The sequence below is a fragment of the Heptranchias perlo genome, chromosome 4 (genome assembly GCF_035084215.1).
Source record: "Heptranchias perlo isolate sHepPer1 chromosome 4, sHepPer1.hap1, whole genome shotgun sequence".
Taxonomy (NCBI): Eukaryota; Metazoa; Chordata; class Chondrichthyes; order Hexanchiformes; family Hexanchidae; genus Heptranchias; species Heptranchias perlo.
Window position 1 is genome coordinate 45,620,942 of NC_090328.1, and position 13,858 is coordinate 45,634,799.

General features: G+C 40.7%; 1 protein-coding gene across 8 annotated transcripts in view; it reads right to left on the reverse strand.

Annotated features, from left to right (window-relative positions):
- LOC137320893 (multiple C2 and transmembrane domain-containing protein 1-like) overlaps positions 1-13,858 on the reverse strand; it is a 603,286-nt gene that overhangs the window by 325,997 nt on the left and 263,431 nt on the right. For all 8 annotated transcript variants that reach the window (XM_067982848.1, XM_067982849.1, XM_067982856.1 and 5 more), the window contains one exon: positions 2,069-2,180. In XM_067982848.1, coding sequence (XP_067838949.1) covers positions 2,069-2,180 — 112 coding nt within the window. The remainder of the gene's footprint in view (positions 1-2,068; positions 2,181-13,858) is intronic.

The window sequence follows — 13,858 nt, forward strand, 5'->3', positions numbered from 1 at the left end:
TCTGGTTGGGGGGAGGGTGGTCCAGGCAACATCGTTTTTAAGGTATGTTTGTTTACTTTTTTTACAAAGGGAAATGTAATTTTATTTAATTTATTTAGTCTATTTTTCATTGATCCGGCCCTTCCCACCTGGTTTTTACCAGGCATGAATCGGAATCTGTGGGAAAGCCGCCCAGGTAACGTTAAAGTGTTTTTAAGTGTCCAATATACAAAAAATAAACTACCTCAAGGAGGTACATTTGCCCCTTTAATTATCAGCCCACCGGATTTAAGTGGGGGCGGGACTTCTTGGTGACTGATGTACGCTCGCACACAGAATTGCCTAAGTCTCATTCAAAAACGTGCGGGTTCCAGCCGGGATGTCTGCCCATTCCCAAAAACAGCAATTTTGATTGCCTGCCCCCAACCCACCCATTTTTCCCTTGCTCCCTGCTTCCTCGTCAGTGACTGCTCTTTCAACCATTATGTTCTGACTTCTAAAACTCTGTTCCAAGATCCCTCTACCTTGCCACACCTTTCTTGCTTTCCAAAACCTCCTCAACATCCATCTTTACAATCGTGCCTTCAGCCCTCCCCAACCTTCATTATTTTCATCCCTACTCGACGTGGTTTCCTTTCCTGAGGAGTGTGATAGAAGTGCAAGTTCTTTTGTAATTTCAGATGATATTTGTGAATTTTTAATTTCAACTTTTATACATATTTATGATATTTGGGATAATGGCTAGTGGGTTGGAATATGACTCACGAAGAGATCAATTTTGATTCATTTGTCAAGTTTTTTTTAAACAAATGAATTTTATTTCTGTTTGAGTGTTTTAGAATTTACATGTTCCTTTATTACATGCTATTTATTGTCACAAACTTTGAATGAAGGACAAGAAAGCAGTGTGATAGTTACTCACATAGTGACAGTCAAAAATATTCCTGTGAAAAACAGGTATTCCACTCATGTTATCTCTTTGCTCCTAGGGTCAAACCCATTGTTTAAAATTAACTCCTTCAAAATTTTCTTAGCATGACTGAATCTAACCTGAACCCTTTTACTAACAAACACTATGAACCATTCAACCGTACATAATGCACATCAAGAGTGGTTAGGGTTGATAATGATGCAGTTCAGTGTGCCAACAATTGCATATACATAGGCTCATGAACAGTGGTCACAAGCACAGATATCCAGTATTAAGTAATTATATAATATATAGGGGGTGAATTTCCATGGGGCTTCTCCCACTACGCCCTTGGGACTTTGGAGAAAGTTTGGCGGAAACCCCATAAAACGAGGTTTCCGCTGAAGTTGTGGCGGAGCAGCTCGGAGGGTCTTTGAAAAAGTGAAACAACAGAGCAAAGCAAGTGTCACAAAAAGAAAGACTACAGAGAGCTCACACAAAATAACCTGATACCTTCCAGGTGGGACTACCTCAGCAACTAGCCCGGATGCTGACATTTACTTTGAAAACCTTGGCGGTCAGCATAAGTTCAGGGAATTCAAGACCGGAACTGCACAGTCATGAACACTGTATGAAAGACATCCCTTCATGCGAAAGGAGCAAAAGTATTATTGTAGCCCAATTTATGCAGAGCACTACAGAATGCACAATGATCCATGTCTACTGGTGACATTCACAAAGACATAAAACCACTCTCTTTTAAATTGAAAGTAAGGACTGAGAATTTGAGTCAGGTGCTCAATTTGAATCCAAATTGCATTCCCCCTTAGAGTTCTAGAACCTGGCTCCTTGCAATAGTAATACCAGGACTGTTAACAGTCAAACAGATAAAATAAATGTAACAGGACTCTTCCATCATTGCACTGACTCTTTTTTTTAATTAACCACAGTGAAGTAACACATGTAGATTCAAAGACGGCTGCCACAATCCTCACTGATTAATGGTATTGAATGGCTTTGAACACTTCCTAATTTCCACACTAGTTTCCCTTACTGTAATGAACAATTGGGCCCTTTACATTTTACTGAAATACTTCCACGAAAGCTAATACTGTCACAAGTAAAGGAAATGATCTGTTACATGTTCCCACATTCTGAAGAATAAAATTATAAACTTACAATGACTCTTGGATCACTTTCTCTACAAACCAAGGTAACTGTCATTAACAGGCTCCCTAGAATTTGAACAGGGCAGCTTGGGTCCTTCAGATGTAAAGTGACTTCGGTTGGTCTAGTGGGAAAAAGAAAGTTATATACAATACACCATAAACAAAATTTGACAAAATGTCTACCAAAGGACTGATACTTTTTAAAGGGATATTATCAACTTAAATTTGAAATAAAAGAGTACTTTTATTACAGACATGATTGATGATTCCTTGATATTACTGTATACTTCTGTTTACAATCTGCTAAAGTGGCATGAAAGCCATTTTACCTAGATTAAAATGCCTATTAAAATTAGCAGGTAATTTTGAATTATTTGCCAAATAATATTCTGTGTCGAAAAATCTTGATGGCTCCCCTATCACCAGGATCAATATCCATCCCCTTCATCACTGGCTGCAGAATGTATGATCTACAGGATGTACTGCAGCAACTCAGGGCAAGGATACTTTGACAGCACCTCCCTTCCTTGCAAACTTTATCACCAAGAAGGACAAGAGCATTAATATCATGGGAATGCCATCACCTTTAAGTTTCGCTCCAATTCACACACCATTCTGATTTGGGTATACATTATTGTTCCTTCATCGTCGCTAGGTGAATATTCTGTAATTCCCTACCTAACACCATTGTGAGAGTACTATCACCATCATGAGGCAACAAATGCTGCCTTACCAATGTTGCCTACATCTAGAGATAAATGAGAAAATAACCTGCATTTATCATTGCTACAGAATTAAAAGTTTTCTACTTTTTGCACTCAGTTTCATTATCAAGTGTATTAGATATATTTACGGGGGTTGGATGCAAAATAATGCTCTATCCTAACAACATGTATTAACCCCAAATTCAGAAAAGAATGAAATGTCGTTTTCCCACTTCAGCCTCTGAGTAAGATTACCAATTTATGTCAAATTATGGTCAGTTCCATGTTGTGAACTCACACTTATTAGGAAGTCAATTGAGACTCCCCACACTCATTTCACTTATGACCTTTACAGCCAAAGGAGAGAGAAAACTTTTATCCTATCAGTTTAGCCTGATTTGAACCAAGGCCCTGTTGGTGAAAAAACCCACTGTGCAGATCAATATTCTTATCCTTTCACCATGACAGTTACATGGGTAAGATGGGTATAGAGGGATATGGGCCAAGTGCAGGCAATTGGGACTAGCATAGTGGTATAAACTGGGCGACATGGACATGTTGGGCCGAAGGGCCTGTTTCCATGTTGTAAACTTCTATGATTCTATGATTAACATATCTTTCTGTCTATGATGATTATTGTTTGATCATATGTAAAACAGATTTGGATTATTCTCCACTTGTGACTCTCACATGTTGGCATCTGTCCGGAAATGTCTGCAATAGCCTATAGCTCAACACGTTTTCTTTTGTCTGTCACATATCATATATCATGCCACATGATATGATATGTGAGCTGCAGCACAAAGCTGGGTGAGCGCTGGGTGAATCTGCTAAACGGAGTGACTTGCTAAAGAGAGTGAAGACAGGAATTTGGTGAGAGTGAGAACTAGGTGCAGAGGGGGAAGGAGGTGCTAAGTAATTTAAACCAAGGGGCAACAGTAAATAAGTATAAATAAATAATCAGAGTAATTAATTAGATCTAAGGGGATAAAATTAAAATTAACTAAGTAGAGGAAACCAACATTGAAGGGATCCAAATTGCATTAAATAAAAATCTGGTATCCATAAATAATAAATAAATAGGAGTTGAGGGGAGACTAAAATAAAGAAGTAAATAACAAAAAAAAAACTAATTAGTTACAAATTAATCTGAAATCAAGCTAAATCCATCCACTAAATATAAATTTGATCTTAAGAAATTCTATTATATCTAGAAATAAATTACTGCTAACTAATAAAGAAAGAAAGAAAGAAAGATTAGAAATGGCAGCACAGGCCATGTGTCGGTACTGCAGTATGTGGGAGTTTGTGGACAGCCAGGCTGTTCCAGACTGCCACATCTGCACGAAATGTCTCTGCCTTGAGACACTCCAGCTCAGAGTCCTTGAGTTGGAGCATGAGTTAGAGACACTCCGACACAAAAGGGAGCAGAAGGAATTTCTCGATAATTTTTCCAGTGTACAGTCATGCCTCATGGGTAAGCACAGGTGCAGGAAGGGAAGACTGTTAATCAGCTGGGTAGAAGCAATCAAGGGGAGATGGAGGAGGAGGTCCCACAGACACTGTTCCTATCCAACAGGTACTTGATACCTGTGAGGATAAGCAGAAAAACTGCAGAGAGGACAGCCAGAATGCTGACCTAGGCACCGTGGAGAGGGCTGTCCAAAGGGGGAAGGAGCAGAATAGAAATGTAGTAGTTATAGGGGATTCAATAATTAAGGGGATTGATGGCATCCTTTGCAGCCACGATCAAGAGTCCCAAACGGTATGTTGCCTACCTGATGCCAGGGTAAGGGATATCACGATGGGGTTGGAAAGGAATATGGAAAGGGAGGGGGAAGATTCAGTTGTTGTGGTCCATGTCAGGACGAATGACATTGGGAAGAAAAGGGAGGAGGTCCTGCTGAGGGAGTATCAGGAGTTAAGGACTAACTAAAAAGCAGGACGTCAAGGGTGGTCATCTCAGGATTATTACTCGTGCTAATTGGCATAGGGACAAACAGATCAGGAAGGTGAACATGTGGTTAAAGGAGTGGTGTGGGAAGAAGGGGTTCCACTTCCTGTTACACTGGCACCAGTACTGGGACAGGAGGAAACTATACTGTTGGGACGGGCTGCACCTGAACCAGGCTGGGACCAAGGTCATAGCGGAAAGGATAAATGGGGTGGTAAAGGGGACTAATAAATGGGGGGAGGACTCAGTCAAAAATAATACTAAAAATTAGAGTTTAAAGATAAAAAAAAGGGATAAGAGCAGAGCGTGCCTGGATAGATACACCAGGTGAAGGGAATACTAAAATAACTAAAGTAGTTACAACAGGGGTGACAAATAAGAAACATGTTAAGTTATACGATGTGAGAAAGACAACATCAGGGCGGAAGGACAGGTTAGGGTCTCTTGCCCAAAAAAGAGTTTTATATTCTAATGCACGGACTGTAAGAAATAAATTGAGTGAATTTGAGGCTCAAACACAGCTTAGAGGTTATGACATGGTGGCCATTACTGTAATCTGATCATGATTGGGAGTGAAATATTCCAGGTTATAAGGTCTTTAGAAGGGAGAGGGAAACTGGAAGAGGAGGAGGGGCAGCCTTATTTATTAAAGATACGATTATAACATTCGTAGAATCGTAGAATGGTTACAGCACAGAATGAGGCCATTCGGCCGGTGGAGCCCATGCCGGCTCTCTGCAAGAGCAATCCAGCTAGTCCCACTCCCCAACCCTTTCCCCGTAGCCCTGCAAATTTTTTTCCTTCAAGTACTTATCCAATTCCCTTTTGAAAGCCACAATTGAATCCGCCTCCACTATCCTTTCAGCAGTGCATTCCTGATCATATCCAATTGCTGCTTAAAAAAGTTTTTCCACATGTCGCCTTTGGTTCTTTTGCTAATTACCTTAAATCTATGCTTTCTGGTTCTCGACCCTTCTGCCAATGGGAACAGCTTCTCTCTATCTACTCTGTCTCGGCCCCTCATGATTTTCAACACCTCTCTCAAATCTCCTCTCAACCTCCTCTGCTCTAAGGAGAACAACCCCAGCTTCTCCAGTCTATCCACATAACTGAAGTCCCTCATCCCTAGAACCATTCTAGTAAATATTTTCTGCACTCTCTCTAAGGCCTTCACATCCTTCCTAAAGTGCAGTGCCCAGAATTGGACACAATACTCCAGTTGTGGCCGAACCAGTGTTTTATAAAGGTTCATCATAACTTCCTTGCTTTTGTACTCTATGCCACTATTTATAAAGCCCAGGATCCTGTATGCTTTTTTAACTGCTTTTTCAACCAGTCCTGCCACCTTCAGCGATTTGTTCATATAAAACCCCAGGTCTCTCTGTTCCTGCACTCCCTTTCGAACTGTACTCTTTAGTTTATATTTCCTCTCCTCGTTCTTCCTACCAAAATGTATCACTTCACATTTCTCTGCATTAAATTTCATCTGCCACGTGTTCACCCATCCTGCCAGGCTGTCTATTCCTCTTGAAGTCTATCACTACCCTCCTCACTGTTCACTACACTTCCAAGTTTTGTGTCATCTGCAAATTTTGAAATTGTGTCCTGTACACCCAAGTCCAAGTCATTAATATATATCAAGAAAAGCAGTGGTCCCAGCACCGACCCCAAGGAACACCACTGTATACCTTCCTCCAGTCCCAAAAACAATCCTTCACCACTACACTCTGTTTACTGTCACTTAGCCAATTTCATATCTATGCTGCCACTGCCCCTTTTATTCCATGGGCCTCAACTTTGCTGACAAGCCTATTATGTGGCACTTTATCAAACACCTTTTGGAACTCCATATACAGATCAACCACATTGCCCTCATCAACCCTCTCTGTTACCTCATCGAAAAATGCAATCAAGTTAAACACAATTTGCCTTTATCAAATCCATGCAGGCTTTCCTTAATTAATCCACACTTGTCCAAGTGACTGTTAATTTTGTCCTGGATTATCATTTCTAAAAGTTTCCCCACCACCGAAGTTAAGCTGACTGGCCTGTAGTTGCTGGGGTTATCCTTACACCCTTATTTGAAGAAGGGTACAACATTTGATCCTTCATGCAAGTCACCAGATGCTAAACACTCCAGAACTGATAATATACAGAAGCCTCTAGACTCCAGTCCTCTGGCACCACCCCTGTATCTAAGGATGATTGGAAGATTATGGCCAATACCTCCGCAATTTCCACGCACTCCCCTCAGCAACCTAGGGTGCATCCCCTCCGGACCTGGTGACTTATCTACTTTAAGTACTTGTAAACAATTTTACAACACCAAGTTATAGTCCAGCCCTGTACTTTAAGTACAGCCAGCCTTTCTAGTACCTCCTCTTTATCAATGTTTAGCCCTTCCAGCATCTCAACTACCCCCTCTTTTACTGTGACTTTGCACCATCCTCTTCCTTGGTAAAGACAGATGCAAAGTACTCATTTAGTACCTCAGCCTCCATGTGTAGGTCTCCTTTATAATCAGCCCCACCCCTCCTCTTACTACCAGTTGACTATTTATATACCTATAGAAGACTTTTGGATTTCCTTTTATATTAGTTGCCAGTCTATTCTCATACTCTCTTTTTGTCCCTCTTATTTCCTTTTTCACATCCCCTCTGTACTTTCTATATTCAGCCTGGTTCTCACTTGTATTATCAACCTGACATCTGTCATACTGCTTCATCTTACTCTCTGACTCTTTCATCATCCCGGGAGCTCTGGCTTTGGTTGCCCTACCTTTCCCCCTTGTGGGAATGTACTAGACTGTACCCAAATCATCTCCTCTTTAAAGGCTGCCCATTGATTGATTACAGTTTTGCCTGTCAATCTTTGATTCCAATTTACCCGGGTCAGATCCGTTCTCAACCCACTGAAATTGGCCCTCTTCCAATTAAGTATTTTTACTCTAGATTGCTCCTTGTCCTTTTCCACAGCTAATCCAAACCTTATGATACTATGATCACTGTTCTCTAAATGTTCCCCTACCAACACTTGCTCCACTTGACCCAATTCATTCCTCAGAACCAGATCCAGCAATGCTTCCTTCCTTGTTGGGCTGGAAACGTACTGATCAAGGAAGTTCCCCTGAACACACTGCAGAAATTCTTCCCCCTCTTGGCCCTTTACGTTATTACTATCCCAGTCTATATTAGGATAACTGAAGTCCCCCATTATCACTATTGTATGGCTTTTGCACTTCTCTGTTACTTCCCTGCAAATTTGCTCCTCTATATCCTTCCCACTAGTTGGTGGCCTATAGAATACATCCAGTAGTGTATGGCACTGCTATTGTTTTTTAACTCTAACCAAATAGATTCTGTCCTTGACCCCTCCAGGACATCCTCTCTCACCAGCACTGCAATATTCTCCTTAATCAATTCTGCCACCCCCACCGAACCCCCTCCTTTCTTTCCTTCCCTATCTTCCCTGAACACTTTGTATCCCGGAATATTTAGTACCTAGTCCTGCTCTCTTTTGAGCCAGGTCTCCATTATCACCACAACATCATATTCCCATGTGGCTATTTGCGCCTGCAGCTCACCAATCTTATTTGCCACACTTCATGCGTTTACACACATGCATTCTAAACCCATCTTAGACCTCCTTGTATTCTCTCACCTAATACCGTACTATTTCTTACTCTAGTGCTATCTGTCTCTCCCATCCTTTGTGCACCTTGTTTCTCCTTTCCAATGCTACATCCTGGTGCCCATCCCCCTGTGAAATTAGTTTAAACCCTCCCTCACAGCACTAGTGAAACTCCCAGCAAGGATATTGGTCCCAGCTCTGTTGAAGTGCAACCCGTCCGACCTGTACAGGTCCCACCTCCCCCAGAACTGGTCCCAATTCCCCAGGAATCTAAAGCTCTCCCTCCTGCACCATCTCTCCAGCCATGCATTCATCTGCTCTATTCTCCTATTTCTAAGTTCACTGGTGTGTGGCACTGGGAGTAATCCGGAGATTACCTTTGTGGTGCTGCTTATTAGAAAGATGATATAGATAAGGGAAAGCAATCAGTGGAGACTCAATGGTTAGAATTGAGGAATAAAAGGAGACTTAAAAACTGTAATGGGAGTTATCTACAGGCCTTCTGATAGCATCAATGAAGTGGCAGAATGTATTAATTCATAGATTAGATAGGCTTGTAGCAAAAGCAGAGTTGTTTTAATGGGAGACTTGAATTTTCATGTAGATTGGAAAGAGCAGAGTAGCTCAAGTCAAAAGGTAGTGAATTTCTTTAGTGCATTCAAGATCATTTTCTGAAGCAATATGCTCTAGAACCAACAAGAGGGCAGGCCATACAGATTTAGTAATAAGTAATGAGCTAGACTTAGTTAATAATCTAACAGCAAGGGAACATTTATCTAATAGTGATCATAATATGATCGAATTCAATATTGGTTTGAAAAGGAGAAACCTAACACAGTTACTAAGATTCTAGATTTTGGTAAGACTAATTTTAATGGGATGAGACAGAGACTAACAACAGCAAACTGGTCAAATTTGTCATCGGGTAAAACCACTGATGAACAGTAAGAGGTGGTCAAAAAATAACTTAGCTTAATACAGGACCAGTATATACCCCTAAGGGACAAGAGCTTTACTTACCAAATAAAACAGCCATAGTTGACAAAGGAGGTGAGCGATAACATAAAACTAAAGGAAAAAGCAAACAAAAGTGCAAAGAATAGTGTGGATCCAGAGGACTGGGAAAGATATAAAGAACAGCAAAGGAAGGCAAAAAAGATAGTAAGAGCTGCAAAAAGGGAATACGAAAAGAAACTTTTGAGGGATATCAAGATTAACACAAAGTTTTTACAATTATATTAGAAGAAAAAGGCTAGTCAAGGGTAATGTGGGCCCTTTAAAAACAGATGCGAGTAATATTACAAATGGAAGACTTGTTGAATGATTACTTTGTGTCGGTCTTCACAGGGACAGGAAGGGGAAAATAAACCTGACATTCCAGGGAAACTAATAATGTATCAAGAACTGGAACTCACTAAAGTTAACGTATGCAAGAAAACAGTATTAGAAAAAATAATGGCATTAAAGAGTGACAAATCCCCAGGACCAGATGGTTTCCACCCCAGTATTTTCAAGGAAGTAGGTGAGGAAATTACAGATGCTTTAGCCATAATCTTACAAAGCATTCTTGATTCAGGAATTGTCCCTTTAGATTGGAAAATTGCAAATGTAACTCCATTACTTAGGAAAAGTGAGAGAGAAAAACCAGGAAATTATGGACCTGTTAGTCTAACATCTGTCGTGGAAAAGTTTTTGGAATCTATAATTAAGGGCAGAGTGACTGAGCACTTAAAGAAATTTGAGCTGATTAGAGAGCCAACATAAATTTGTAAAGAGTAGGACATGTCTAACAAACCTAATTGAATTTTTTGAGGAAGTAACTAAAGTAGTAGAATGTCTATGGATGTAGTTTATAGGGACGTCCAGAAGGCATTCAATAAGATTCCATTTAAGAGACTGTTATCTAAAATTAAAGCTCATGGAATTGAAGGCAAACTATTGATCTGGTTAAAAGATTGGTTAGGCAGTAGAAGACAGAGAATAGGGATAATGGGTATGTACTCGAATTAGAAGGAAGTGACTAGTGGTGTCCCACAAGTATTTGTGCCGGGGCCTCAACTATTCATTATATTTATTAATGACTTAGATAACACAATAGAGAGCCATATATCGAAGTTTGCTGATGGCACAAAGATTGGTGGCATATTAAGTAGTGTAGACGGGAGCATAAAATTACAAAGAGACATTGATGGATTAAGTGAGTGGGCAAAACTGTGGCAGATGGATTTCAACACAGGTAAGTGTGAGGTCATCCATTTTGGACCAAAAAAGGATAGATCTGAGTATTTTTTAAATGGTGAAAAGCTAGGAACAGTGGAGGTCCAAAGAGATTTAGTGGTCTATGTACACAGATCACTAAAACGTAGTAGCCAGGTACAAAAAATAATCAAAAAGGCTAATGGAATTTTAGCCTTTATCACTAGAGGGCTGGAATATAAAAGGGGAGGAAGTTTTGCTACAGCTACACAAAGCCCTGGTTAGACCACATCTGGAGTACTGTGTGCAGTTCTGAGCACCGCACCTTAGAAAGGATATATTGGCCTTGGAAGGAGTGCAGCACAGATTCACCAGAATGTTACATGGGCTCCACGGGTTAAATTATGAGGAGAGATTACATAAACTAGACTCATATTCTCTGGAATATAGAAGATTAAGGAGTGATTTGATTGAGGTTTTTAGGATTTTGAAAGGAATTGATAGGGTAGATAGAAACTTTTTCTGCTGGTGAGGGAGTCCAGGACAAGGGAAGATAACCTTAAAATCAGAGCCTCTCTCACTCAGGAGAGAAGTTAGGAAACACTTCTTCACGCAAAGGGTAGTAGAAGTGTCGAACTATCTCCCACAAAAGGCAGTAGATGCTAGCTCAATTAATAATTTTAAATCTGTAGTCGATAGATTTTTGCTAGCCAAAGGCATTAAGGGATGTGGATATGGAGCCAAGCCAGGTAGATGGAGTTAGGATACAGATCAGCCATGATCTCACTGAATGGTGCAACAGGCTCAAGGGGCTGAATGGCCTACTCCTGTTCTTATATCATATACCATATCATACATGAGTCACGATCAACACTGTGGAACATGTGCTGCGCAGACTCCTGCAGAAAGATTTCACCCACGCTGAAATGACTGTCAATCTATGTCAACCCCTGTTTAAAAATATTTGGCTCTGCAGGTCAAGGTTTAGCAGTTTTCAAAATCTAAAACATCAGTTGAATTTTATAGGTCAGTGAATGGGATACAGAATATAATTTCAATAATGAATAAGTCATACGTATGCCAGTGTTTTTAAACTATGTCAGTAGTTTTGTTGGCACAAGGCAGGGTCATATATTAAAACAATCACTGGTATATCACTCGTATGGTAAGACTTTCATTATTGCCTAATTAGAAACTTTTCATTTTGGTGTGTACTGAAACTGTGCATTTTTTATAATGGTTATACAAACAAAATATATAGGCTTAGTCCTACACGCTCTGTAGATAGCAAATTAATATAAAGAATGCCACACTCTAGTGGTGTTAAAATGGAGAACAGAGACTAAAAATCCAAAGTGGATTTAATTTTGATATTGTAGGTTTCACTGCAAAGACTAAAATTTGACCCAAATTGAGACTATTACAGATGCTGTGGGACTGCTCACTCTAAAGAAAATGGCAGCAACGCTGGTATTTGTCTCTGGACATTCAGGTGGTTTGAGGAGAATTACATGTTCCCGACCACTCCAATGATCTTGTATGTTTCAGTGTTCTCTGGAGGTCTACTTTGGTGAGGGGGAAACAATCAATGATGGTCTTCTAGGGAATGTTCTCCATTGTTCTGGAGGGAAAATGGATCCAATTTCCAGTGGAAAAGGTTCTATTGGTGAGGAGGAATCACAATCCCATAGGGGTCATGGGATTGGGGGTAATATATTTGCATGGATTGAGGATTGTTTAACGGACAGAAAACAAAGAATAGGAATAAACGGGCCATTTTCAGGTTGGTAGTTTGTAACCAGTGGGGTGCCGCAGGGATCGGTGCTTGGGCCTCAACTATTTACAATCTATTTTAATGACTTAAATGAAGGGACCGAGTGTAATGTATCCAAGTTTGTTTATGGTACAAAGCTAGGTGGGAAAGTAAGCTGTGAGGAGGATGCAAAGAGACTGCAAAGGGATATCGACAGGTACCATATCATACAGGAGTCACGATCAACACTGTGGAACATGTGCTGCGCAGACTCCTGCAGAAAGATTTCACCCACGCACCTTCGGAAGGACATATTGGCCTTGGAGGGAGTGCAGCGTAGCTTTACTAGAACGATACCCGGACTTCAAGGGTTAAGTTATGAGGAGAGATTACACAAATTGGGCAAGAAGGTGGCAGATGGGGTATAATGTGGGGAAATGTGAGGTTATTCACTTTGGTAGGAAGAATAGAAAAACAGAATATTTTTTAAATGGTGGGAAACTATGAAACACAGAATGATAACATGTAGATACAGCAAGCAATTAGAAAGGCAAATGGTATAGTAAGCTGTGAGGAGGACACAGAGTCTGCAAAGGGGTATCGACAGGTTAAATGAGTGGGCAAGGTGGCACAAGAACATACGATCCGGAGTAGGCCATTCAGCCCGCTCCATCATTTGATAAGATCATGGCTGATCTGTGATCTAACTCCATATACCTGCCTTTGGCCCAGATCCCTTAATACCTTTGGTTGCCAAAAAGATTTCGATCGCAGATTTAAAATTAGCAATTGAGCTAGTATCAATTGCCGTTTGCGGAACAGAGTTCCAACTTCTACCACCCTTTGTGTGTAGAGGTGTTTTCTAATCTCACTTCTGAATGGTCTGGCTCTAATTTTTAGACTGTGCCCCCTACTCCTAGAATCCCCAACCAGCGGAATTAGTTTCTCTCTATCCACCCTATCTGTTCCCCTTAATATCTTATAAACTTTGATCAGATCAACCCTTAACCTTCTAAACTCTTGAGAATACAACCCCAATTTGTGTAATCTCTCCTCATAACTTAACCCTTGAAGTCCGGGTATCGTTCTAGTAAAGCTACGCTGCACTCCCTCCAAGGCCAATATGTCCTTCCGAAGGTGCGGTGCCCAGAACTGCTCACAGTACTCCAGGTGCGGTCTAACCAGGATTTTGTATAGCTGCAGCATAACTTATGCCCCCTTGTACTCCAGTCCTCTAGATATAAAGGCCAGCATTCCATTAGCCTTATTGATTATTTTCTGCACCTGTTCATGACACTTCAATGATCTATGTACCTGAACCCCTAAGTCTCTTTGGACATCCACAGATGGAGGATAATGGCCTTTATTGCAAGAGGGTTGGAGTACAAGAGTAAGGAAGACTTGCTGCAATTGTATAGAGCTTTGGTGAGACCACACCTAGAGTACTGTGTGCAATTTTGGTCTCCTTACCTAAGGAAGGATATTCTTGCCTTAAAGGTGGTGCAAAAAAGTTTCACTAGATTGATTCCTGGGATAGAGGGTTGTCCTATGAGGAAAGATTGA